The 24,505-nt window shown below is 42.5% G+C and overlaps 1 protein-coding gene across 7 annotated transcripts in view; it reads right to left on the bottom strand.

The window, feature by feature from the left end:
- Nucleotides 1-24,505, bottom strand: part of magi2b (membrane associated guanylate kinase, WW and PDZ domain containing 2b) — a 92,965-nt gene that overhangs the window by 3,398 nt on the left and 65,062 nt on the right. For 2 of the 7 annotated variants that reach the window (XM_065957356.1, XM_065957359.1), the window contains exons 8-21: nt 23,304-23,425; nt 21,408-21,590; nt 17,721-18,244; nt 16,273-16,441; nt 9,791-9,822; nt 8,785-8,977; nt 8,270-8,385; nt 7,133-7,325; nt 6,125-6,364; nt 5,187-5,372; nt 4,164-4,458; nt 2,188-2,407; nt 1,431-1,574; nt 852-990 (exon numbers count right to left, since the gene is read on the bottom strand). In XM_065957356.1, the coding sequence (XP_065813428.1) occupies nt 852-990; nt 1,431-1,574; nt 2,188-2,407; nt 4,164-4,458; nt 5,187-5,372; nt 6,125-6,364; nt 7,133-7,325; nt 8,270-8,385; nt 8,785-8,977; nt 9,791-9,822; nt 16,273-16,441; nt 17,721-18,244; nt 21,408-21,590; nt 23,304-23,425 (2,756 nt within the window). Of the gene's footprint in view, nt 1-417; nt 530-851; nt 991-1,430; nt 1,575-2,187; nt 2,408-4,163; nt 4,459-5,186; nt 5,373-6,124; nt 6,365-7,132; nt 7,326-8,269; nt 8,386-8,784; nt 8,978-9,790; nt 9,823-16,272; nt 16,442-17,720; nt 18,245-21,407; nt 21,591-23,303; nt 23,426-24,505 lie in introns of all 7 variants that reach the window. The other 5 variants (XR_010666712.1, XM_065957360.1, XM_065957362.1 and 2 more) reach the window with 5 other exon arrangements.

Below are 24,505 nucleotides of genomic sequence, written 5' to 3'. Positions count from 1 at the left end.
CACTCCGTTATATTTGATCAGGCAAACCTGCATGCGACCGTGTAAAGGCCTGAACACCAACATGTCACACCTGAAGAGTCGTTCAGTGTTTGAACACAATGAACACATCAGTGATTGTGTGACAGACTGATCCTCAGCAGATCCATTTCACACAATCTACTTCACAACGATAGTTCCATCTGGGGGGTCTCTTATTACAACACGCAAGCAAACACATGTTGATAAACACACACACACACACACACACACACACACACACACACACACACACACACACAGCTGCTATTTAAACCATGCGTCAGTAAACTTGTGATCGTGCATCCATGCATCATGATTTGCCCAAAAAGCACAGCTCCACTTCACAGATATTAATGGTCAGAATGATGAGAGAGAGACGTGCAGTTTTTTTTCACAAACCGTGTCTTTAGAGTGGCCCATTAGGAAGAAATAGGGGGAGCTTAGTGTGTCACCTTTCATGCACATGGAGAGGTTGGAAGGTACCATTCCTGAGGGAAGGCAAGTAAAAAGCCTATACAAATCATTAGAATAGAAGCAGAGCGGTCGAAATACAAAGAGATTGTTAGATCAACGCTGTTCTTCACATAAACACAAACTGTGAATTACAGATGACAGACAGAAAACTGAGGAGCCAGGAGAGAAAAATGCAAGAAGATATTAATGTAATGCATATTAATACGCTCTTGAGTAAAAAAGTTAAAAAATATTTGCGGGAAAAAGCCGGCAAACCTAAAACTGTGACTCCTACTATGAAAGTGATAAAGACATCTGATCTGACACAGAAAGAGGGGGAACCCCTTTAGAGACTTGAATGTGTGTCTTTAAATACCCACCATATTCAGGTACCTGTCCCGTGCCTCGCTTCAGCAGCAGCCTCACCCGCCGGCCTCCCGCTTTGATGAGTTCGATGGCGCGGGCGTGAGTCATGTCCCGGGTGCTGTCTCCGTTAATCTCTATGATCTGATCCCCTACCTGGAGGGGTCACACAGGACAGGGGTTGATTTCTGACAGTCTGTTCATCAATTCCCAATTGTTTGACAGCCAAAGACTTGACCAGAGCAACAAGGGGAACGAGGGGCACCCAGAGCCGTGTTTAAGTGCACCTGATGATGAGCAGGGGGGTTACTATGGCAATGTTTCACACACACACTTAACACCTACTCACTTTGCTGCTTTGCTAACCTAGAAACCATATGTGCCCCATAAAGAAGGAGGGAAAGAGAGTGAAGTAAAAGATCTGAATAAGAAAAGAGAAGGGCGACGGATAACTCCAGACATTCAGTGAGAAACACCTTTTCTAAATCTTTAAACGGAGCATCAGTAGTTCTTCACTTACAGCAGGTCCACTTCTCTTCTAAAGGAGCGTTTTTAACTTTTTCAAGGTTTTCATCATGTCATGTGTGTCATCTCACCCTCATCCTTCCATTACGGATGGCAGGTCCATCCTCAGCGAGCCGCAACACAAACAGGTCCATCTTGTACTCTCTGCCGCCGCGGATACTGAAGCCAAAACCCTTTGAACTTTTCTCCAGCTCGACTGTGAAGTAATCGTAGTCCTGCAAATGAAAACAGCTTTTTTTAAAAACTACATATCCCACCAATATACTGGGAAAATGGTGCCAACATGCTGGGTCCTAAGTCTCTGACTAGACTCTTCTCCTCTGTCGCCCCCCGGTGGTGGAATGAACTTCCAAACTCCATGTGATCTGCAGAGTCCCTCTGCACCTTTAAGAAAAAGCTAAAGACCCAGCTCTTTCATGAATACCTACTAACTTAATGATGATGGTCTCCATATTATTGATGATGATGATGGTAATGACGATGGTTTTTGTTTGATAACGACGACTTATAAGATGGTTTCTATACTGATTAGAGCTCTCAAGAACTGCCCTCAATGTTGTGCTTTGCCTCTGGTCACTTCCTGTCAGCACCTGTGTGTCCAATCAGACTCAAAGCTGATCGTTTGCTCTCACTGACATTGTTCCCTTTTTTCTAGATCCTTGCTTGTGTTGTTCTTACTCTCTGATGTACGTCGCTTTGGATAAAAGCGTCTGCTCAGTGAATTGTAGAATTCTAACACTATCTACACAGGGTGTTGGCATGACTGCATACTGATGACTTTGTGGATTTAATACTGAACACAGTGCAGAGTTGAGTCAACAACTTTACCTGAAGTCTGAAGTCCGCAGGAATCCCCAGAGGGAACTGTGCAGCGGCAGGGTGCTGCCTGAAGTCCAGCAGACCAGGGGGGTGTCTGTAGTCCAGCGTGGGGGGCTGTCTGTAGTCAACGACCGGTGGGTGACGATAGTCTACCGGAGGTTGCCTGTAATCAGTGAACGGAGGATGGCGGTAGTCAGGTTTGACGTCCTGTCTGGCTTTGACCTCTGACCTGTGAGGGATCATTGGAGAGGTTTATGTCATGAAGGAGAGGGAGTTGTTTTTTTTTAAATGTATCGACGAAAGGTTGTGTCCTTCAAGGCAAAGAATCACACGGGCCGCTCTCATTACGTGTGAGTGGGACTGTGTCTCTGACGTAGAGCGCCACAGGAATGAGTCCTAAACCCTGAAGTAAGTTAGCATTTGAGCACCATGAGGTCTAACGTCTAAAAGTCAACGGGGATTTTGAATGTGTTTGTGGTTAGACTCCTGAAATAAGGTCTGTGGTTAACACAAGCTGAAGAGATGTTGGTGTTTTGTTAGACCACATAAACTACGTTAGGTAATACCTCCACTTGTGAAGTTGGAAGTTTTTACTCGTCTTTAAAAAGGCGGTTGCTAACAAGCGGCTAAATGTGACTACAGTGTTTGTCGGGGTCATTAAAGGTCATCACGCCGGACACAGAGGGCGGGAACTCTCTCACTAGTCGGAGATGTCTCCTGTAGGTTTAATCTTTAGGTTAAGGTGAAGATTATGTTAGTAAACTATTTATTAAGCTACGTGGATTAGTTTATCAGAGATCGTCTGAAGCATAACGCTAGTGATGTCACAATCATCCCACCGTGGTGTAGTTAGCTTGTAGCATAACGTTAGCTTTTTACTTCTGTCGGCCGCATTAACGCTTCAAACATCATAAAAATGGCGTTCATCTGTGAAGATTATCCTGCTGAACAAAACGCCTACGCTTCAGAAACGTGTTTAACACAGAGATTATTTTCTGCAATGATCCAAAATCCAATGAAAACATCCCAGAGGAGGATTCTGGTTAGATTCCATGGTGATGCTACAAAAATACGTGATATGGTTTGTTCTCTGTTATCACGTTCAGTTATCTGAGTGTGTGTCATTTAAGAAGCTCAGAAACATCATCTGTGTCGGAGCTTGTATCATAAAAACCTGAAAAGAGGGATAACTCCACAGCTCTGGTCAGGCTACTGTCCTCATCGTAGACCTGCATGCACACACTCACATTTATCATTTTGAAGTGGATCAGGACTGATAGTTGAGTTCCTGCATTATAAAGGAGACACCTTGGGGTAAATTATTTACATTGGAAGTGGCGTTATGCAACTAAGTACAAACAAGTTTGGGATTGAGAGTCTGTCATGGATGAAGTTTTCAGCAGTCACAGGAATGGTTTAAAACTCACCTTAACTCTACGTTTGATACCTGATGCCTCTGAAAATGTCTTCTATGTTTTCCTTCAATCATTCTCTGTTTAGTCACTGAGCACTTAAAGGGATACTTCACCCATTAGCATTAATCTTTGTATCATTAGAAACCTGGTAGTATTTTTGAATGCTCGTGCATCCCGCCCTCATTTTCCCCTGAGATGAGAAATCTTTGTATTTCTGAGTCTGAAAAGGAGCTTCCAGTATATAAATATCATCATATTGCGTCACTGGAAGCTGTTGCGGTTAGCGGGTGAAACTACAACGCTAGTTCCTCATATTTTCGACCACTGAAGCTACAGACCAATCACAGATCAGTGGGTGGGAACTCATTCCCAGAATAGGACAGCTAAGAGAGAGGAAATGTTGGGAGGAGAGAGAGAGGGGGATGAGATGCAACAAAGGGGCCGAGGTCGGAAAACAAACCCACATCCGCTGTCAAGAGGACTATAGCCTCCATACACGGGGCGCACAACATCACCGCTAGGCTAATCCAGCGCTCTGCACTCAAGAAATCCCTCTTAGTGCTGTCTTACCTGCCATCATGGAGGTAGAGCTGAGGAGGGAGTCCGGATGCCTGGGTCACTGGGCTATGCTGGGTTCCAGCAGGTGCATTCTGGGAGGATGCTGGTGCATGAGGGCCAGTCGCTGTTTGGCTCGTCTGGGCTGGTATTTGGCCGGGCTGAATGGACGCTTGACCGGTCTGAGCTACCGTTTGGCCGGGCTGGGCGCCTCCTTTGCCAGGCTGGGCTACAGGGCTGGGCTGGGTCTGGGGGCTATGTTTCTGGGTCATGGGGCTCTGCTTCTCAGAGCTGGGGCCAGAATGAGAACCTGTGAAGGACAAGATATTTAACATCTCAAGAAACTCTAGAGAGACTGACTGAAAAAAAAAAAAACAAGAGAGCAGTTCAGTTCTGAAATGTATTTGAGAAAACAGCTGAATTATATCTACTGTATCATTCGAAGCTTTGTTATAATGGTCATGATGAAAAGACTCTTGATCTGTCTAAATGCATTGACTGAAGTTTAGATTGAAGCATTTAGCTCAAACCCATAACTGCATTTTGTCCTTGAGACTTCCCTTTGGAAAGGAACCTTTTCTACCCTCTTAAGTCACTAAGGACAAAAATTTCCCCTTACAAAAAACTGCTATAAAAATAGAACAGATTGATATTTCTTTCTACTTTTTTCTGCATACATCTCTTAAACAACTTCAGCCCTGCTCAAAACTACCAAACATTCAATCATTTTTAGGAATTTAACCTTTTAAGGGCCATAATCATGTAATCAAACTGGCATTTAAAGGGTTAAATTCCTGATAATTATTCAATATTTGATATTTTTGAGCAGGGCTGGAGTTGTTTAAGAGATCTATGCAAAAAAATATCAATCTATTTTTATAGCAGTTTTTTTGGAAGTGGACATTTTTGTCCTTAGTGTCTTAAGAGGGTAGCAAATGAAACTGATGCCTGAGGGTTAATTAACTACAAACAAAACAAGATGCTTCACAGACACACATTTGAATGTAAATAATAATGAGAACAATATGCAGCAGTTACCCTCCTCTGGTATGATGTGCAGTGTGACTGTTAGCCCAGCGTCTTTAATGAGCTTGACTATGTCGGCGTGCGGCATGCTGATGATGGACTGTCCGTTTACAGCCAGGATCCTGTCGCCCACCTTCAGCTTCCCACAGCGGTCCGCAGGGCTGCCCTCGATGATTCGTCCTATTTTATGAGGCACAGCTGGAAACAGGCGATAATAAGGCGGTATTAAACAGAACGAAAGAAGAATAAGATTTGAAAGTCTCTCCTGGCAGGAAAAGGTGCAGCATGCAGTATACAACTCAAGCCTTCCATTTCAACATCAAACATCATTTTCTAAATCATTTATCACCACCACCACATCCAAACAAGACAAATGTTTTTACAATGTGGGATGCAATTCTTCGAATTTATTTTGAATAAAGTACTAAAATATTTCTGGATTGGATGTTGACAAAACTGCAAGGAGTATTAGTGCAGGATGGTTTCTTCCCTTTTCAGTCAAACCATGGTGACTTCAGATCTAACTCCCTTTTCAGTATCAAAAGAATTGATTGCTACCTCGGTATGAAATTAAGACCAAAATAAAAAGCAAACCTAAAAAAACAAGTCAATTTGAGTTTCACCCCAGCTGATGAAAGTTTTATAACTATTCGATATGATAAGAGAAAACAATCAGTTTTAATTGTTAGGGGACTTGAAGCACACTGGTTATTAGGAAAGCAAATTAAATAGATATTTCACTTCTGACCATGTTTCTTAAGTGTTCATGCAGCACAAACACGACGGGCAGTGTGTGGCAAATGATCTGATATCTGAAAACATTTTTATTTAAATTAGGATCAAACTAAAAATAGAAACACCACAGGACAGTCACCACCTTCAGGATGGTTTGTCATTATTTAGAAAAACATCACAGACACACTTCAGGGCTAGAGACAGGAACAACTCACTGATGACGGCGGCATTTTCCGGTCTGTTCAGGGAGCTGATGATAACGAAGCCAAAGCCCTCGTTCTCCTTTCGATGAATAACCACATCGCTGGTTTGCAGGGCAGAGCCCTCTGGCGGGGAGGTGGCAGAGGGGATAGCGAGGGCCGAAGGGCCCAGAGCCGAGGCTGCGTCACTTCGTGGAGAGCTGTGTTGTGTGGACACCGAGCCCGGACTACGACCGTTCACAGGACACAGCTCACCTGGAGGAAAGACGAGAGAGAGGGGATGTGTCAAAGCAGCAGCTCTGCTCATATCAAATGTGACCAATGAACCCCCTAGTGGTTCATTCATCTTATAAAAATCTTATTTTAATATAAAACAGCTTAAGATGTAGAATTTGTTGTTTGTATTGAAACAGTGTCTCTTCTGCTCCCGCAGGATTCTCTGTCAAAAACTCATTTTGCTCGTCTGTTTGTTCTCGTGTATGTAAATGCCCTTTCAGTTGCACTGCATTTCATCACAAACAACAGAGTCAGCTGCAGCACTTTTAATGAACAAAACACAAGTCAACAAAATAACAGAAATGTGTTTCCCTAATTAGTTGTAATAACAAATCTTTTAATGGCTTTAAAAGTTAATTGTTAAAGTGACGCCAAAGCATTCTGGATGGAGACTTCTCCAACTTCATGTTGATTAACATTTCAACCAGGGAGGTGAACACTTCAGCTGTGTGTGCAGCTCACATGAGCAGGCTAATGTGAGAGCTGTTTTGTTTCTTTGAATGTCTTGTACTATCCAAACCCCCAAAATGTGTTGACCTTCCCCAAAGTCTGGTTGAAGAATGTATCCCTCAGGATTGATGGATTCCTGATCTACTTCTACAGAAACAAAGCGTGGGTGAAAAGTACAAGCTGATCCTGCACACACACTTTCAGCATGTGTGTTTTAATCTGACGCCAGTGAAATGTGCAGCATGTCCTCCTGTCAAGAAAACAAACAAAAAAACAACAAGCACAACAGATCCTCACCGGGCATTTGCACTCTCCTTCTCACAGTCAAGCTGACTTGACCGTTGCGAGCAGCTGCGTGCATCAGGTCTATGACGTATTTGTGTGGTTTCCCAGCAACCACGTTTTTATCTACAGAGATGAGCTCGTCCCCGGGTCGAAGCCGTCCGTCACGCTCAGCCGGAGTGTTCTCTATTATGGCACCAATAACAATCTGTTCAAAGACAATCAATATTAGCATCATGTATGAAGAGGATCAAGGGGCCTGAGCTAGTTTTTGGGTTTGCATGCTGCTTCACACAAGGACAACTTAGCAAGGCGTTTGTTTTAGTATGGGAGGTACTGAGCAGTTAGAGCGTCAGGACAGTGAGAGACAGCCAAGGTGTGTGAGTAAAGCCCGGCTCACTCTGCAGGATCATCGGGCCGATTTGAGCTCCGATTCTTCCCGACAATCTCAGGGTCTCTCCCGACTCGAGGCTGCTCGGACCCGATTATCTGCTCAGATTATCTCGTAGAGTGAGCGGTCCAAAGATCCAATCTTAACGTCCCCGATCTGCCCGGCGATCGTCGGGGACGCCCCGATTTATTTCAAACATGTTTAATATTTAGAATTTAAAATCTTGACGATTACATCATGAAAGGGTCCGGCAGAAGTTGTGTGTGACTACAATATAATCAGACAAGGGAGGACTGTAGTCATGGCAACCAGCGGCAGGACGCAACCCGGTACAGATCATCAGTGCAGCACTTTTCTGAAACTTGTCTCCATATATCTACAATTGTATCAACTTTTCTATATCCTACAACAACTTCCACTTCCTTCTTCTTTCACCAACCAGCATCCTTTGTTTTTTTCAAATGAAACTTTATTAACAATTGTCAACGCTCCGTCACGATTTCACTCGTACAGTGTGAGCACGTCAATCTCAAGGTCTGGACGGGCGTCGTAAACGATTCAGTCGTACAGTCTGAGCTGACATGACACCCCGACTTTTATACAATCGGGGGAAAATCGCACCGTGTGAGCCAGGCTTAAGTGTGTGTTTGTGGATGTTGTGCTGACTGGATGAAGTGTGAGATGAGGTCAAGTGCAAAGTCATACAAGCTCGGTGTGTATGAGGTTAAATATGTGTGTGGTCCAGCCCGTCCCATACGAGCCTTGTCACGGGCGTCCGGACTCACAGCCTGCACGGCCTCGTCTCCCCCCAGGATACGGAAGCCAAACCCGGTCTTCTCCCTCAGCAGATGCACCTCCACCTCTTCGTACTCTGGACCTGAGACGAGGGTGCAGACATTAAAGGTTGACTCTTTGATTTCAAACCACCATGGTGTGTGCAGTTATAGAAACGCAATTCTTCATTACGTATTAACATATTCACCACTGTCATCGCTGTTTCTGCAAACTTACATCTCTTACCTCCAGCAAGTATTTTTACATTCAGTTGACAAGCCTGAAGAAATGTTGTATTTAATATTTCATTTTTTTAACCAGTAGGAATGTTAAGTTAAAGCCTTAATGTATACATCTCTACCTATTCTTGTTTTTTATATTTTAAGTGCTTATTTACTATTTATCTATTCTTAATATTCTTAATAATTCTCAATAAGTAATTCTATTCTATTCTATTCTATTCTATTCTATTCATCTCCAACGATCTTGGTCGAGTACTCACGTCGGCTCTCGTAAATGGCCCTTGACTTCTCGTACAGGTCGTAAGGGTCGGGTTTGTTGAGGTCAAAGCCCTCAGTGGAGTCGGGCACAGACGTGCGGTGCTGTGGCTGGTTTGGGAAGGGTGTGCCTGGTGGGAGGACTGGGCCTGACAGGTTCGCTTGGGGGCTGCCATGTGGGTCCCACTGGTCAGGCAACTAGAAGGAAAACACCAACAATACACAAGTTCAACTTAAAGTCTTTATATGTGATGTTTCACACTTAAATGTAGAAATCAAGTATATCCTCTGAAAATAACTCTGTGAGTCATGACTGTCTACAATGGGTGTAACACCCGAGTCCCACTGTCTGTGATGTTTTCAGAGTTTTCAGAGTCCTATCTTCACTTTGTTTACATCGCCAGGACGGCCGGCTGACTCCTCCCCTCGTGTATAAAAGTTGTTTAATTGAGGGACTAGAGAAAAGAAGAATAACATACTGTACTCACTGCTTAACTGTGTTTCTAGATCACGCTCATTTCAGGTAAATTTACATGCAGTGTGAAGATACCAGCAGAATAAAGATAGCTAGCATTAGCATGCTAACACAACAATGCAGCGCGAGTTGTTTTGGTTTCATGCTGGTGCTCAAGGGCGACATCTGCTGGATCAAAAAATCACATATGAAGCCTTTAAAGAAGCTGAGATATATCCTGTCTGAATAGATATCATGGGTGACAGCTGACTGTACGAGCAGCAGGCGCAGTTGAAGTAGGAATCTAAAGAGCTCTTCCCCAGCTGGTGAGGAGACACATCTGACGTAAACAAACCAATGAGCAGGTCAGGACACGTCGGCTCATTTCACAATGAAGCAAAAAGCCACTGATCCTGCACACTTTTATCCTACCCCCTATGCTCCAACAAACACATCTGCACCAGAACACCCCCACCCCACCCCCCCACCCCCCCTGCCCCCCTCCTTTCCCCAGGTTGAACACACACAAGCGGCACAGTTGGATTCAATCACTGTACCTGTTTGGAGGTCTTCCATGGAGAGATGTGACCTGAGGAGGAAAGAAAAAAACACAGTTAACAGATCATCTGTTCAAAAGACAGAAATGAAGAACCACACAGGACAGAACATGTTTGTATGAGATATTAGGGGGGGGGGGGGGGGGGGGGGGGTTAAAAGCATTAAATGATCTTCTCTTAACATTACTCATGAATCTCTGGTTTCTGATTTCATATTATTCTGTGTTGATTTTTATTTGTGTAACTCCTCCTAAACGAGTTTGGTTGTTGCGTTTGTTTTCAACATAATTACATCATTAGCTGCAGGCAAAAGCACAGACCCCCTCCCCCTAACACACACACACGCACACGCACGCACACACACACACACACACACACACACTCTCCTGTAAGTCATGTTTTATCTGTGTGTAGGGAGCACTACTCTACATCACAACAGCGGTCTCATCAGCGCAGCTCCCCTGTGACTCCACTGAATCAAAGACATTTATGCTGCAGAGACCCAAATACATACATTCAACATGGCAGGGTAACGTGCAGCCTGAATCACATGCACACATCTGGACAGAAACATATAAACACACTCATCAAGCATCAAGACCCCCGCAGCCTCCATGATGATCCCTTGAGATGGGGGTTCTTTTAAAAATAACCTTTTGGGATTCCTGATGTATTAAATATTTATTCAGTGTATGAGATTTCCTGAGAAATGCCAAAGAGCACCGGTTGTTTTTTTATTTATAGAATGACTTAACGAGTGTACTTAGGAGCAGGAAAAGCTTTCATTAAAAATATCTGCGCATGGATAGATGTTTGAAAGAAAACAACACAATGATCACTTATTTTCTCTTTAAAAAACAACAACATTCAGCCCTCCTTAATATTATTGCTCAATGAAAGAACCTTGGAATTATTTTCCATTTTGAAAAATGTCCCTGCTGTGTCTGTGAACTTGGAGAATGACACCAGAATAATAAAATATAGCAATAAAACCCGTCTCTATCGCAGAATGGCACAAACATGAAGAGAGGTTTGAGGAGAGCTGTCTGTGGTGCTGAAATGATTCAGCACAGCAGCAGCAGCAGCAGAGGGGAGGGGCTCTGTGGGAGGCTGGGACTAATAACTGAGTTCTGCAGGGAATAAAGGCCTTTAGGGAAACCTTTAAGGAGTTCTACTCACTCTCAGGGAACTTTTTCTATTTGACCACCAAAATGAGAATGAACTACGAGGCAATGATACTGTCATGACTTCAGACAAAATCAATTAGGTGAGCTATTACTGAGCGGGATTAACACGCTATCAAATAAAAAAACAAAAGGCAGCCGCGGATCCAAAGTTATAACTTACAGGCTACATTTAATAACAGAAAGCTTTTCCGCAAAAACTAAACTTCACAAAATAAAATAAACAAATCAGATCGCTCTATCACGTATCCCCTTTGCAGTCAAAAAACTGTTCCGATTCCCCACTCCCACTCTCCCCCCAAGGTGTCCTCAATCAACTTAAGTTACACTGCCGATAGGCCGCGGCTCCGCCCCTGAAGAGGGAGAAATTAGGCATGAATACCCCCAAATCAATTAACAAAAGCTAAAACCAAAATAAGCCAGAATAAACAATAATATAAACAAATAAATCTAAATTCATTAATGTTTGGCTCTTTTCCATTTTTAACCATAAATCATTCATATAGCCATTTGGCCCCAACAGATACACTCATATTAAAGAGAAGCATCGTCCTCATAGATTCATTTAAATGCTAATAGAAGCTAAATGCTAATCAGCATAGCAGCTGGATGTGTGGTGGATAAACGCTGATGAATTACAGAATGAGTGACTGGTAGAGAGGCTCTCTCTCTCTCTCACCAGTCAGCGGTCAGCCAGTCTGGCAGGCTGGCTTCTCAGACTCGCCCGCTGAGTTTTGGATGGCCTTCAGATCACCCTGATTGGCTTGTGTAGCCATGATCTGCGTTCTCATTGGTGGAGCTAAATCTCTGTGTGGTTGGCTCTGCCTCAAACGGGGATGTCAGGGGAGACAGAGCTGTGAACACGACCAGAACTCAGTGGAACTCTGGCCGAGTGCCCACACTACCCGAGTCAGACAAAGAGACAACACACACACACACACACACACACACACACACACACTCCCACATGCAGCAGAAGTCTGACACCATGTCTGTGTTACACAAAGCACCGACACTTCCAGTCAAACACCTGAAACCGCACTCAGAAGATAAATTCCACTGATCCTTTTGAATGTGAATCCTACTTTAGTGAACACAAACCTTTTTTAATTATTCTGACATTTTGCACAACTGAGTCACCTTGTCCTCTCTGTGACCCAACACACACACACACACACACACACACACACACACACACACACACACACACACACACTTACACACACGTATGCAAATGCACAGAGTCACAGAGGTTTGGAGTATGTCAGGCTGTCCCTGTGAGGTCACTGTGTTGATGTTAGTAGGAGATTCATCAGCTCATCACATTAAGCTCAGTATTTAAAAACAAATCACTACAGGATGTTGTTTGTGTGTGTTGATTTGAATAAATATCAGTGTGTGTGATAATGCATACGTTTTAGTGTGTGGGATGTCTCATTTGCATATTGAATTTCAGTGGCCTTTTAAATGGGTTAACTCACCATAAAAAACATGAGTGTGTCTTAGCAGAGGTTAGCCACAAGGGGGCAGCTGCTGGCTCTGCGTGCTCATAAATTAGTGTTCAGCACCACAACATTTTTTTACTCAGCTGCTCATGTTCACATCCAATGCATACTGACATGCAGTGAAACACATGCAATCCAGAATCCTGAGTCATTCATCCAACACAGATTAAACACTTTTCAAAAGCTTTCATGTAATCAGTTGAGTTTAATTCACTGAGCAACAAACAGAACGTAATCAAATCACCAGCACCAGACAACAGTTGTTCAATACACCCCCCGTTATTCAATAATGGACTTCAGGACTGTAGATGGGACTGGCTAAAATTGGCAAAACCTTCCATCAGCACTCCCATCAGAACGTCTTATGTATCATGCTAAAGTCTTTGATTGCTTTTCAGGTCTGAAGTAATAATCCCTGTCACACTTCAATTAATGAAACCTGAGTTGCAGAAGAGGCTGACTGTTTTCTTACACTATAAATTACAATCAGTGAAAAGGCAGTGCAACAGAAAAGCGCAGATTTAATTGTTCTTTGTTGTTCTGATATCATCTCAGAAACAATGCATATTAAACATTTACCCTTTGCAAGTTATCTCTTGAAAACTACAGACTTAATGATTATGTTAACTTTATCATGTGTAACTATTAACCTGACTAAAAACATACAAACTTTGACTTTCCTTCACTCTCTTTACTTAAAACAGGCTGCTGAACGATGGTATGTGGTTAGTAATTATTGGTTTGAGTTTGTCTGATGGTTAATAAACTCAGTGGTAAGACAACCGCCAGGTAATTATTCAGCCAAATTCTGACCACTGAGTCTCCACTGACCACAGTCAGAAAATCTGTGCCTGAGCACATGTCAAACAAATAAGGCTTGCACTGAGCAATTTCATTTTCTCACTAGCGACCGATCTTGCACAAAAGAAGGGAAAATGGCCTTAAGCCCGGCTCACTCTGCAGGATCATCGGGCCGATTTGAGCTCTGATTCTTCCTTCCCGACAATCTCAGGGTCTCTCCCGACTCGAGGCTGCTCGGACCCGATTATCTGTTCAGATTATCTCGTAGTGTGAGCGGTCCAAAGATCCAATCTTAACGTCCCCGATCTGCCCGGCGATCGTCGGGGACGCCCTGATTTATTTCAAACATGTTTGATATTTAGAATTTAAAATCTTGACGATTACATCATGAAAGGGTCCGGCAGAAGTTGTGTGTGATGATGTGGATTTCCTTGTTGTTGACATGTTTGATGATGAAGAAATTCTCCGTTGACACTGACTTGCTTACATAATGATCATTTTATTGACAAACAAGTTACAGCATCGCCAGGCTCGCCATGGTTCGACCTGGGAGAGACACAGCCAAAAGTGATCTCTCTCCTTACACACAGAAACTCTGGTATTTATGGACACACCTCACAGGAGAACAACATAGGGACATCTGTTTGTTTTCAGGACACCCCTCTTACTACAACTGCAGGGGTTTCTGTCTTAGTCATATGTATGTCATATGTATGTCATAAACTCAAAGGACAACACAGGTCACAGATACAATCTCTTGTCCAGAAGTCCCTGGGCAACTCTCTGGATACAGGGACCCCATTGTACACATTCCACTGAGAGGGCTCCTAAATCTCCTTCAGATACTCTTGATGCGCCCATTGTAAACTTATATTACCTCTGTCCTGGTTACATCAGACACTTCAGTGACTACAATATAATCAGACAAGGGAGGACTGTAGTCATGGCAACCAGCGGCAGGACGCAACCCGGTACAGATCATCAGTGCAGCACTTTTCTGAAACTTGTCTCCATATATCTACGATTGTATCAACTTTTCTATATCCTACAACAACTTCCACTTCCTTCTTCTTTCACCAACCGTCGTCCTTTGTTTTTTTTTATTATTAAACTTTATTAACAATTGTCAACGCTCCGTCACGATTTCACTCGTACAGTGTGAGCTGACATGACACCCCGACTTTTATACAATCGGGGAAAAATCGTACAGTGTGAGCCAGGCCTTAATCTATGTTGATCCTCCCCACTCTGAATTTGCTTTCTCTTTTCTGTCTGTGGAGAAATTCCTTCAATGAGGAAAGTGAAGTGCTGAATGTTGTGAATGCTGTGCTGAAAGGTTCAGTGGAGCAGCTCATTGCAATTCAGAGATTGTTACAGTGATGCATGATGCACCAGTCTCTGTGGAACAACACTACCTGTGAAATCAACATCTCAATACACAGACAGACATCAAGAACAATCCATTTTGAAATGTCTGCTTGATATTTAAGTTGGTGGTGAAAGAAACATTGGCTCGTGTAACCTAAGATCTATCAGAATACTTTTCAAGATGGAGACAGGACAGGGGGAGGTCAAACTACACACAGAGACACATCTGTGAATCTAAACTACCCTTTGTTACAATTCTCCTTGTCCCAACAGAAACATCTGGATTTGTGAATTCAGAACACACTGTTTGTATTACTGAAGCATCACCATCATTAAAGTGTATGATGAGGAAGGAAACATCGTCCTCATAGCAGTGTTGATCCCAGCTCCACCCACAGAGCTGAGATCCAACGGCAGGATGAACTTGCATTACTCATTCCAACTCGCTGCTGCATTTTGAATTGTATCATGTTTTGATTTGCCTTATCCTTAAACATTTGCTTGTGTTGAATTCCCCCACTCCCCCCCCCGGTGGTCTCCAGTCTGTCGCAGAGGAAACACAGCTGACATGTTGGTGATGAAGCCTCATTAATAAAACACTGGCAACACATGGTGTGACACACTCATCCTTTACTACGACATCTGCTCACACTGTTTTCTGATCTTAATATTTTTGAGAACTCTCTCTGCATTAATCAGTGCATATGACCAAGATTCAAAAATGATGTTTTATTTCTCCAGTGATTTATATTTCCTTTGACTAGTTCCTCTTTCCCAGAGGGGTGATTTAAGTTTCTTTTTTTTTCATCCAACTTGAAGAAATTATTAGTTTGCTGAAATATTCATTAAATCTTTTCCCTTTGTAGATTCCGCCCAGTTTTGTGCCAGGCAAACTTCTTCTAGCCTCGTAAGTATCCAATATTTAAAAAAATGGTGTCCTCTAGGGACTCAAATATGAGCAAATGAAAGCCCACTGTGTTTTAAAAGTGTTTAAAAATAGAACAAGTATCAAAATTCTAATCAAAATCTTTTTGACTTCCAGCTCTCACTGTCAGCTCCACCTGACTCCTCTACCTGCAGAGCTTCTGCTGCTGGGGCTGAAGGTGTGAGGTAAACATGATAACTGAATCACAAGCCAACATCCTTCAGAAGTTTTCACAACAAATACTTTGTCCCTGAAAGTAAATTAGATTCAACTTCTGATTCTTGCCTCAATGTTATAGTCACTCCTGCTGGCATTAATGGGTCTGAGACGTCCCCCCCCCCCCCCCCTCCATTATAGAGAGTGTGGATGACTTTAACTGTCTAGAAAGTGTGCTGAAGAAGCAGAGCGGGATACTCGGGCATGACTTCACCGACTAACAAGGCGCATGAAGAGTGAAAGGCTTGTAGAGGTCAAAAAGCCCCGGCAACACTTGTAGTATGAAGATCAACTTTATTAACACCGCGGGCGGGTTTCAGTGTGTGGCGTTCAACAGGGTCATGTGTCTAGCAAAGGTACATTCCACTTAACCATGCAAGTACAATAAAAAAAATGTCATGTACCATCAATCTGTTCTATATGCAGTTAAGTCCTTACAAATCTTCAAATCACAAAATGTATAGATTTAAAAAAATCTCTTACCTGTTCCTCCTCTCTGAATGAGAAGTGTCGCCTCTGCCCCAACAGGACACTCTTTGAGCATCTCTACCACTCTCCCATGTCCTGCTGCAGCCACTGGCTGCTGGTTCACCTCCAGGATCAGGTCTCCCTCTATCAGCCCAGACCCGCCCTGCGAGCCGGGCTCCAGCACCTGCACCATGGCAACACAACACATCAACATTCAGACTTGTTGGATTGCTGAGATTTGATTTGAGTCACTTTCTAATCTCACTGACTAACTTTTCATTACCTATCAAAGTCAATACACCTGAGTCACACTTAAGACCTAAACATGATTTATTTTTTATTCAGGGACAATATTGCATCTTATATTTCTTAATGCTGCAAAAAATATCGACTATCAACCCTACTGTTAAAACAAAGGATTAATTCCACCTGATGAGTAAGGTGATTGCAGAATTTTCTAGTGTATTTTTTTCTTATAATATACTTATAACAATTTTTATGTCAATAACTTGAGATAAAAACTATATTATAAGAAAAAAATACACGAGAAAATTTTGCAATCACCTTACTCATCAGATGGAATTAATCCTTTGTTTTACTAGTGGTGTTCATAAACTCATAAAACAAAGACAGATGTTGAGTTTTCTGAGGTGAAGATGTTTTATCGTAGAAATCCAATAGGGATTAAAAATAACCTCTGTCACATTGCAACTCATCGACTCTCTTTTATAAATTCCTTACAGTCAGATTTCCTTGTAGGTAAGTTGTCATGTTTTATTTCATGGTTTCTTTAGGTCAGTCTTGTCTTTATTCATTTATAGATTTGAAGTAGATTAAAAATGCATCAGCAGCTCAGCTCACCTCCTTAACTTAAAGTCTTTCTATGTGATTTTTCACACTTAAATATAATATAAATCAAGTATCTCCTCTGAAAATAACTCTGTGAGTCATGACTGTCTACAATGGGTGTAACACCCGAGTCCCACTGTCTGTGATGTTTTCAGAGTTTTCAGAGTCCTATCTTCACTTTGTTTACATCGCCAGGACGGCCGGCTGACTCCTCCCCTCGTGTATAAAAGTTGTTTAATTGAGGGACTAGAGAAAAGAAGAATAACATACTGTACTCACTGCTTAACTGTGTTTCTAGATCACGCTCATTTCAGGTAAATTTACATGCAGTGTGAAGATAACAGCATAATAAAGATCACTAGCATTAGCATGCTAACACAACAATGCAGCGCAAGTTGTTTTGGTTTCATGCTGGTGCTCAAGGGCGACATCTGCTGGATCAAAACATCTCATATAAAGCCTTTAATTTCCATACTCTACTCCAGCTTACTGAAATGTACTTTCTGAAACAAAGGCAGCAAAACACAAGTTATTATAAACATGCTCTCCAATGTCTGAACCATGAGAGGTCTGATAGTAAACCCTGATATACACAGACAGTCATGATGTATCACCTGTTTCACTCGCTGACCGGTGGGACTGTCTGCGATAGTGAACCCAAATCCCTCCGATCCTTTCACCATAGTAACCGTCAGGAGCTCTGCAGCTTGTGCCGTGGCCCCAGCAATCCCCGCAGTCCCCGAGGACGCCATCGACACGTTGTCCTCATGAGGTGTGAGCGCCGACGCCGAACCGGGTGTGGTGGGTGGCAGCGAGGAGCCGTCCAGATGTGTGTCCCCCGGGTGCGAGGCCTGCGCCAGAGCCTGAGGAGGCAGCTGGGAGCTCAGCGACAGATACTCCAAGTAGGGGTCGTAACTGCCGCGGCCGTTCACCACTAGGGGGCGATGCTCCAGGCCAATGGGCGTCATGGAGCTGCTCGCCGCGCCGCTCGGGTCCTCGGGGTCAAAGGGCAGAGGATAGCCCCGACAGAGCACGAGGGTGACACTCTGACCGATGGGCACGGACTGGAAAAGCTTGACGACGTCCGCGTGTGTGGTCCCCAGCACGCAGATGTCGTTGATGTAGACGATGACATCACCTGAGGAGGAAGGAGATGACGGCTTCATTCACAATCCAACAACAGTGAGTAGTTACACACACTCATAGTCCACTGCACAGCTCCTACATCACACCTTTTGTGTTTTTTATTTTTTGTATTTTATATTTTACATTTTTAAATTCTATTTTATATATTGTAATATCTTCTTATTCTGTATTATTTAAGTTGTTTCTAGTTCTGCTTTATTTCCTTGTTAATTGTTTAGCACCAATACACCAAGTCAAATTCCTTGACTTGGTGTAAATGTACTTGGCAATAAACCCAGATTCTGATTCTGATTCTGATTCTGATTCTGATTCTGATTCAGTGTTCTTCATGTTACACTGACCACATTATCGGGTCTCAGTGGTTCATGTGTAAACATACTGTGTTGCAAAATCACTCCATGATTTCAAATATCTCAGCCGTATCAGAACAAGCTGCAGCAACACAGAAAGAGCACACCATCCCATTCACATGAGAGATATAATATCAGTTACTGCCACTGCAGGCGATACACTTGTTTATGTGTGAGACAGAGAGGTGAGAGAGAAAGACTTGGCATGTGTCTTGGCGTGTCTTTGTGAATATGACAACCATGTGGTGCAAAACAAAAAAAAATCTCAAAATAACAAAGAGGCTGCAGTAGATTACCAGTTTGAGTCTTGGCTCCTGCGTGATGTTTATCATGTGACATTAACGTGTTACTCTAGGAACAGTTGGTAATAAAATGGCAATGAAAACTCAAATGTTTTGATTTTCTGTGCTGGATTCAGATTTTTTATTGTCCCACAAGAGGAAATTTGCGTTGCAACAGGAGCACACAGAAGACAAGAAACACAAGGACAACATCACCATAAAACATAAACAAAAAATTTTTTAAAAACTCAGACAACACAGCAAAATATCAAACCAAATAAAAACAGTGCAGTAAAATCAGTCAAGAGCCCGGACCAGAATGGATATTCAAGTTATTAAAGTGCAAAGTGGAGGTGTGCAAATGTGCAATTCAAGTTGAGTTATCAGGTCAAACCTCCTGAAGTGCCAACACTATCTACTGCTTTTATTCATGTAAACCTTTCCCGGGTTTGTCCATGACGTTCTTCATGCAGACCAGTTATTATAAGAAGGTGAAACTACTTACAAATGCCACATTTTATACTCTGTGATCTCTGCTGTAGTTTGAACGTGTGAAAAAGTTATGAATTTAAGCTTTAAAGTCACAGCCCCATGACAAATGCAGCTGCCTCAAATCCTCTATTTCACACTTCTGGAGGCACTCTCTGTCACACATGCAGACACACACACACACACACACACACTCTATGTGCATGTGCACGTACATAAACACAAGCCACACATGTCACACGCACCATCATACACAATCCCTAAGAGCAATGCCGCACAGCTCAAATAGGCCGGCTAATCTCAAGCAGGGAGTGTCTGTGTGTCACTCTGTGACTGTGTGCATGTGTGTGAGTGTGCATGTGTGTGAGTGTGCATGTGTGTGAGTGTGCATGTGTGTGAGTGTGCATGTGTGTGAGTGTGCATGTGTGTGAGCAGCTCCGGCAATGTCACAGAACAGAAAGGAGCAAGTCAGAAATCAGAACAGAGAGAGAGGAAAAGGATGTCGGACCAGAATAGAGGGATGAAGCAAGAGAAAAGTAGAGAGGTAGAAATAGAGAGAAGATGAAAATATGATGAGGCTGAAAGCAGAGAAAACGTGTCAGATGACATGGTTAGATACGGAAGCATAATAAAGGGTGAGCCGGAGAGACAATGAGAGAGATGGAGATAAAATAGAAAGAGATGGATTCCAGATGAAAAAGAAGAAAGGGGGATAGGCAGAAGATGAGACATAAAAGCAGGGAGGATAAGCTGGGAGAAGGAAGCTCTGACATGAGCATTAAATGAGTTGTTAAGGCACCAACGTGTCGGCATGAGGCCGCTCACAGGCTTAAAGCAAAGTGGACATGAAGCCTCAAACAGTCCTTCCTCCTCTGGGTCTTAAAGAAACCTCCATTTGTAATATTTGCTTTAACAATTTCCTAAATATTAGAAGAATCATTTATAAATGACACCTATACTTTAAAGGGATACTTCACCCATCTGCATTAATCTTTGTATCATTAGAAACCTGGTAGTATTTTTGAATGCTCGTGCATCCCGCCCTCATTTTCCCCTGAGACGAGAAATCTTTGTATTTCTGAGTCTGAAAAGGAGCTTCCAGTGATGCAAAAATCATCATATTGCGTCACTGGAAGCTGTTGTGGTTAGCGGGGTGAAACTACAACGCTAGTTCATCATATTTTCGACCACTGAAGCTACAGACCAATCACAGATCAGTGGGTGGGAACTCACTCCCAGAAACTAAACTTAACGTCCGCCATATTGCTTGGAAGCTAAGCTAACAGGCTCTATGGAGAAAACTGATAATGGAGAAAAAATATAAATATAGCCGCGAGACAGTTTCTGCCGACATGCCGGTCTTGAGATCGGCTGCTGCGACCGCTGCTAGCCGCCGGGTCCGCCGCTGGCCACTGCAGCCGATCTCAAGACCGGCATGTCGGCAGGAACCGTCTCGCGGCTATATTGCTGGCCGAAGTAAATATGTCTGTAAATTGAGGACCTTAGTGGGAGTGGCCTGCGGTGCTGTGCATTCTGGGATTTGGTGTCTTTCATCCAACATGAGCCAAAAAGATACTTTCTGCCTTTTCTCGGTCAAGAAGGCACCAACTTCAAAATGTATTTCACATTTCTACATATATGACCCAATGTCAGTACAGATTCATGTTTCAACGGGTGAAGTATCCCTGAAGTCAAGTGAAGTGTAGTGTAATGTAATTCCCAGCATGTGTTTTACTGCAAAAATGTTATTGGATCCTGATGCTTAACTGTGCTTTCCTGGGTCTTTTAGGTGCAGAAAAGACCCAACAGGTCAAATCTGCTTGAATGAAATTGAAACTCTGCAAGTAAAAGCTCTTATCTCTTGGTTTGCTTTGGAGGAAAATATGGTTGAAAAAAAAGGTTGAGGTGTCAGAATAAGAGAGGCTGTGCTTCAAGCATTTGTATAAATACAAACATTACTGATAACTGAAGTTTTGTTTACGTCTTCATTTATTCCTTAACCAGTTGATATAATCTGTGTTGTACACTTAATTACCTGTGTCCATCTTTCCGTCCTGAGCAGCAGGTCCTTCAGGTATCACACTCTTCACTTGCAGGAACTCGTCCGGCTCATCGCCCCCTATGATCGTGAAGCCAAATCCCATGTTGCTCTTCTGCAGGTCTGTTGACAGGAAGGTGCCCTTCAGCTGGGTCGGGTCCCTCGTAAACAATGGCTTCTCTGCAGGGGGGGGGAGAGACGTTGAAGACAGTGAAATGTGACATCTTAGACAAATTAATATGACGGAATGAACTTCTAAACTCCATTCCATCTGCAGAGTCCCTCTGCACCTTTAAGAAAAAGCTAAAGACCCAGCTCTTTCATGAATACCTACTAACTTAATGATGATGGTCTCCATATTATTGATGATGATGGTAATGACGATGGTTTTTGTTTGATAACGACGACTTATAAGATGGTTTCTATACTGATTAGAGCTCTCAAGAACTGCCCTCAATGTTGTGCTTTGCCTCTGGTCACTTCCTGTCAGCACCTGTGTGTCCAATCAGACTCAAAGCTGATTGTTTGCTCTTACTCACATTGCTCCTTTTTTTCTAGATCCTTGCTTGTGTTGTTCTTACTCTCTGATGTACGTCACTTTGGATAAAAGTGTCTGATAAGTGAATTGTAGAATTGTAATATTTAGAAACTTCCAATTTGGTTTGACACATTCAACTTTTGTTTTTAAATAAATAAGCACCAATAAGGCTGATTAACTTTATTATCTTATAAGATGTCACATTGGAGATGTGACGTTTTCCCTCGGATGAAGCAGTACACTTTGTACTGGTCTAGTTTGTACTCATATGTGAGCGCCTGGATTGGCCCAATAGTTGCCTCAGGGCGAGAATGTTCTGTGTCCCCCACACTCACAGTTATCTTTATATGACCCTTTGCATTATCACATCGTGCATGTGTCCTATTCGATACTCATGAAACAGCCCGTTATATGAGATGAAGTGAGAAACTATGATACTCTCCACCACAGAAATAAATTGTCATTAATTCAGGTCTTTGACGGACTGCAGAATAATAATAATAATAATAATAATAAAGTTTATTTATAAAGCACTTATCAAAACCAACGTCACAAAGTGCTTTACAGAAAAAAGAAAAATCCCAACAGTCAAATACACAACAATAAAATCCTATTAAAAAAGAATGAAAAATAAAACAACAGTGCAGCAATCATCCAATGAACAGAGGAAAGAGAAACAAACTGAGACAAAGATTGGCTGAAGTTAACAGTAAAACAAATAAAACATCATGGATGAAACAAGGATTATAAGAAGGCCTTACTATAAAAATGTGTTTTTAAAAAGTGATTTAAAAGAAGATACTGATGTAGCTCGTCTGAGATCCTCAGGCAAGTCGTTCCACAGCCGAGGAGCCCGAGATACAAATGCTCGATCTCCTTTAGTTTTCAAGTTTGAGGTGTGAACAGTAAGAAGGTTCCTGCCTGAGGATCTCAGGCTGCCACTGGCTGGTGAGGGGACAGCAGTTCAGAAATATGTTCTGGGGCCAGACCGTGAAGTGCTTTAAAAGTAAGAAGTAAAACCTTACAATCAATCCTAAGGGGCGCAGTGGTTAGAGCGTGCAGCCCATGTATGGAAGCTGTAGTCTTCCAAGAGGGCGGCCCAGGTTCAAATCCAGCCTGTGGCTCCTTTCCTGCATGTCATTCCCCACTCTCTCTCTCTGATTTCCAACTCTATTCACTCTCCTATCTCTCAATTAAAGGCACAAAAAGCCCCCCCAAAAAAAATAAATAAAATAAATCCTAAAAGAAATGAGTCGCCAGTGTAAGGTCATTAAAACAAAAACAAAGCCCAATGTGGTTACATTTTAATGTTTGGACAACCATCTGAGTTTCATGCTGCAGTATTCAGTGTGTACCTCTGTATATGGTGGGCAGAGGCAGAGCAGAGAGTCCCTGACTCTGCATCTGTCTCTGCTGCTCCAGACGCCTCTTGGCTTCCAGGACTGGATTCTCAAACTGAGTTCTTCGATTTATGTGACTGAAAAAAAAAACAATCATTACAAGATTAATGCAGGGAAGAATTTACAAAGAATGGATGTCTGCTTGCTGATAGAACCACAAAGCATGCAGCATCACTTCCACTGCGATCTGCCCCGAACTTAAGGTCAGACTCACAAAGGATGCTGTGCTATTTTTTGCTCTCTCCAAATTTAAGCTGCTTTAAACTTGATGTTGCGGCGCATACTGTCGTGTCAGAATGACTCCCTGTAGCTCTGTTACATATTTATAATGAGGGATAGCTGCTGTGGTCCACACAGGTCATGTTAAAGCTAACTAGTCAACACAAAATCATGCAAGCAAAAGGCCCATATAGTTTAGAATAAAGGCAAAATTAACATGAAACAAAAAGGAATAGTAAATATTTAACAAAGGGTTAATGTGTATGCTGTAGGTGTAAGTAATATAAAATTAAATCACATCTTAATACATGAAAAACATTCTGATCTGACCTGGTTCGCAGCCCTTATGCTGCCAGTTTAAAGCAGTCCTTTTATGATTTGTTGGTTTACTGTGTCTTACCTCTTTCTACAAAAATGTATTTCTGCTTCTGCTGACAAACAATGTTTTTTTTCTTCAAACTATTAACTGCAAAGTATTTAGAAAATGACAAAATTGGCTGCAGGCTAGTTCTGACCCGGGGAAAAAGGTTTGCTGCTCCTTTTACTTAGAACGAGTTACAAAAAGAGCTGAAACTTAATGAAGTTCTCTCGTTGGATGCTTTTAAGAGGAAGTTAAATGACTTGGAGGCGGACACATCTGGCTGTAGATGTTCTTCCTGATGTGTTTGTGGATGACTTGTGTGGACAAACATTTTGCTGTTCGGATTTGTTATTTGTGTCTTTTAATGTCTAATGTATTTTTGTATTTGAAAGATTGGCTGCTCGTTGTCCGTGTGAAACTCTGTAAATGTTTTGCTGCCCGTCTTGGCCAGGACACTCTTGGAAAAGAGATTTTTAATCTCAGTTTCTTTCCTGGTTAAAGTCTTTCTATGTGATTTATAATATAAATCAAGTATATCCTCTGAAAATAACTCTGTGAGTCATGACTGTCTACAATG

Source organism: Labrus bergylta, chromosome 7 (assembly GCF_963930695.1).
Source record: "Labrus bergylta chromosome 7, fLabBer1.1, whole genome shotgun sequence".
Taxonomy (NCBI): Eukaryota; Metazoa; Chordata; class Actinopteri; order Labriformes; family Labridae; genus Labrus; species Labrus bergylta.
Note: the sequence above shows the minus strand (reverse complement) of the source record. Positions and strands in the feature narration are given on the sequence as shown.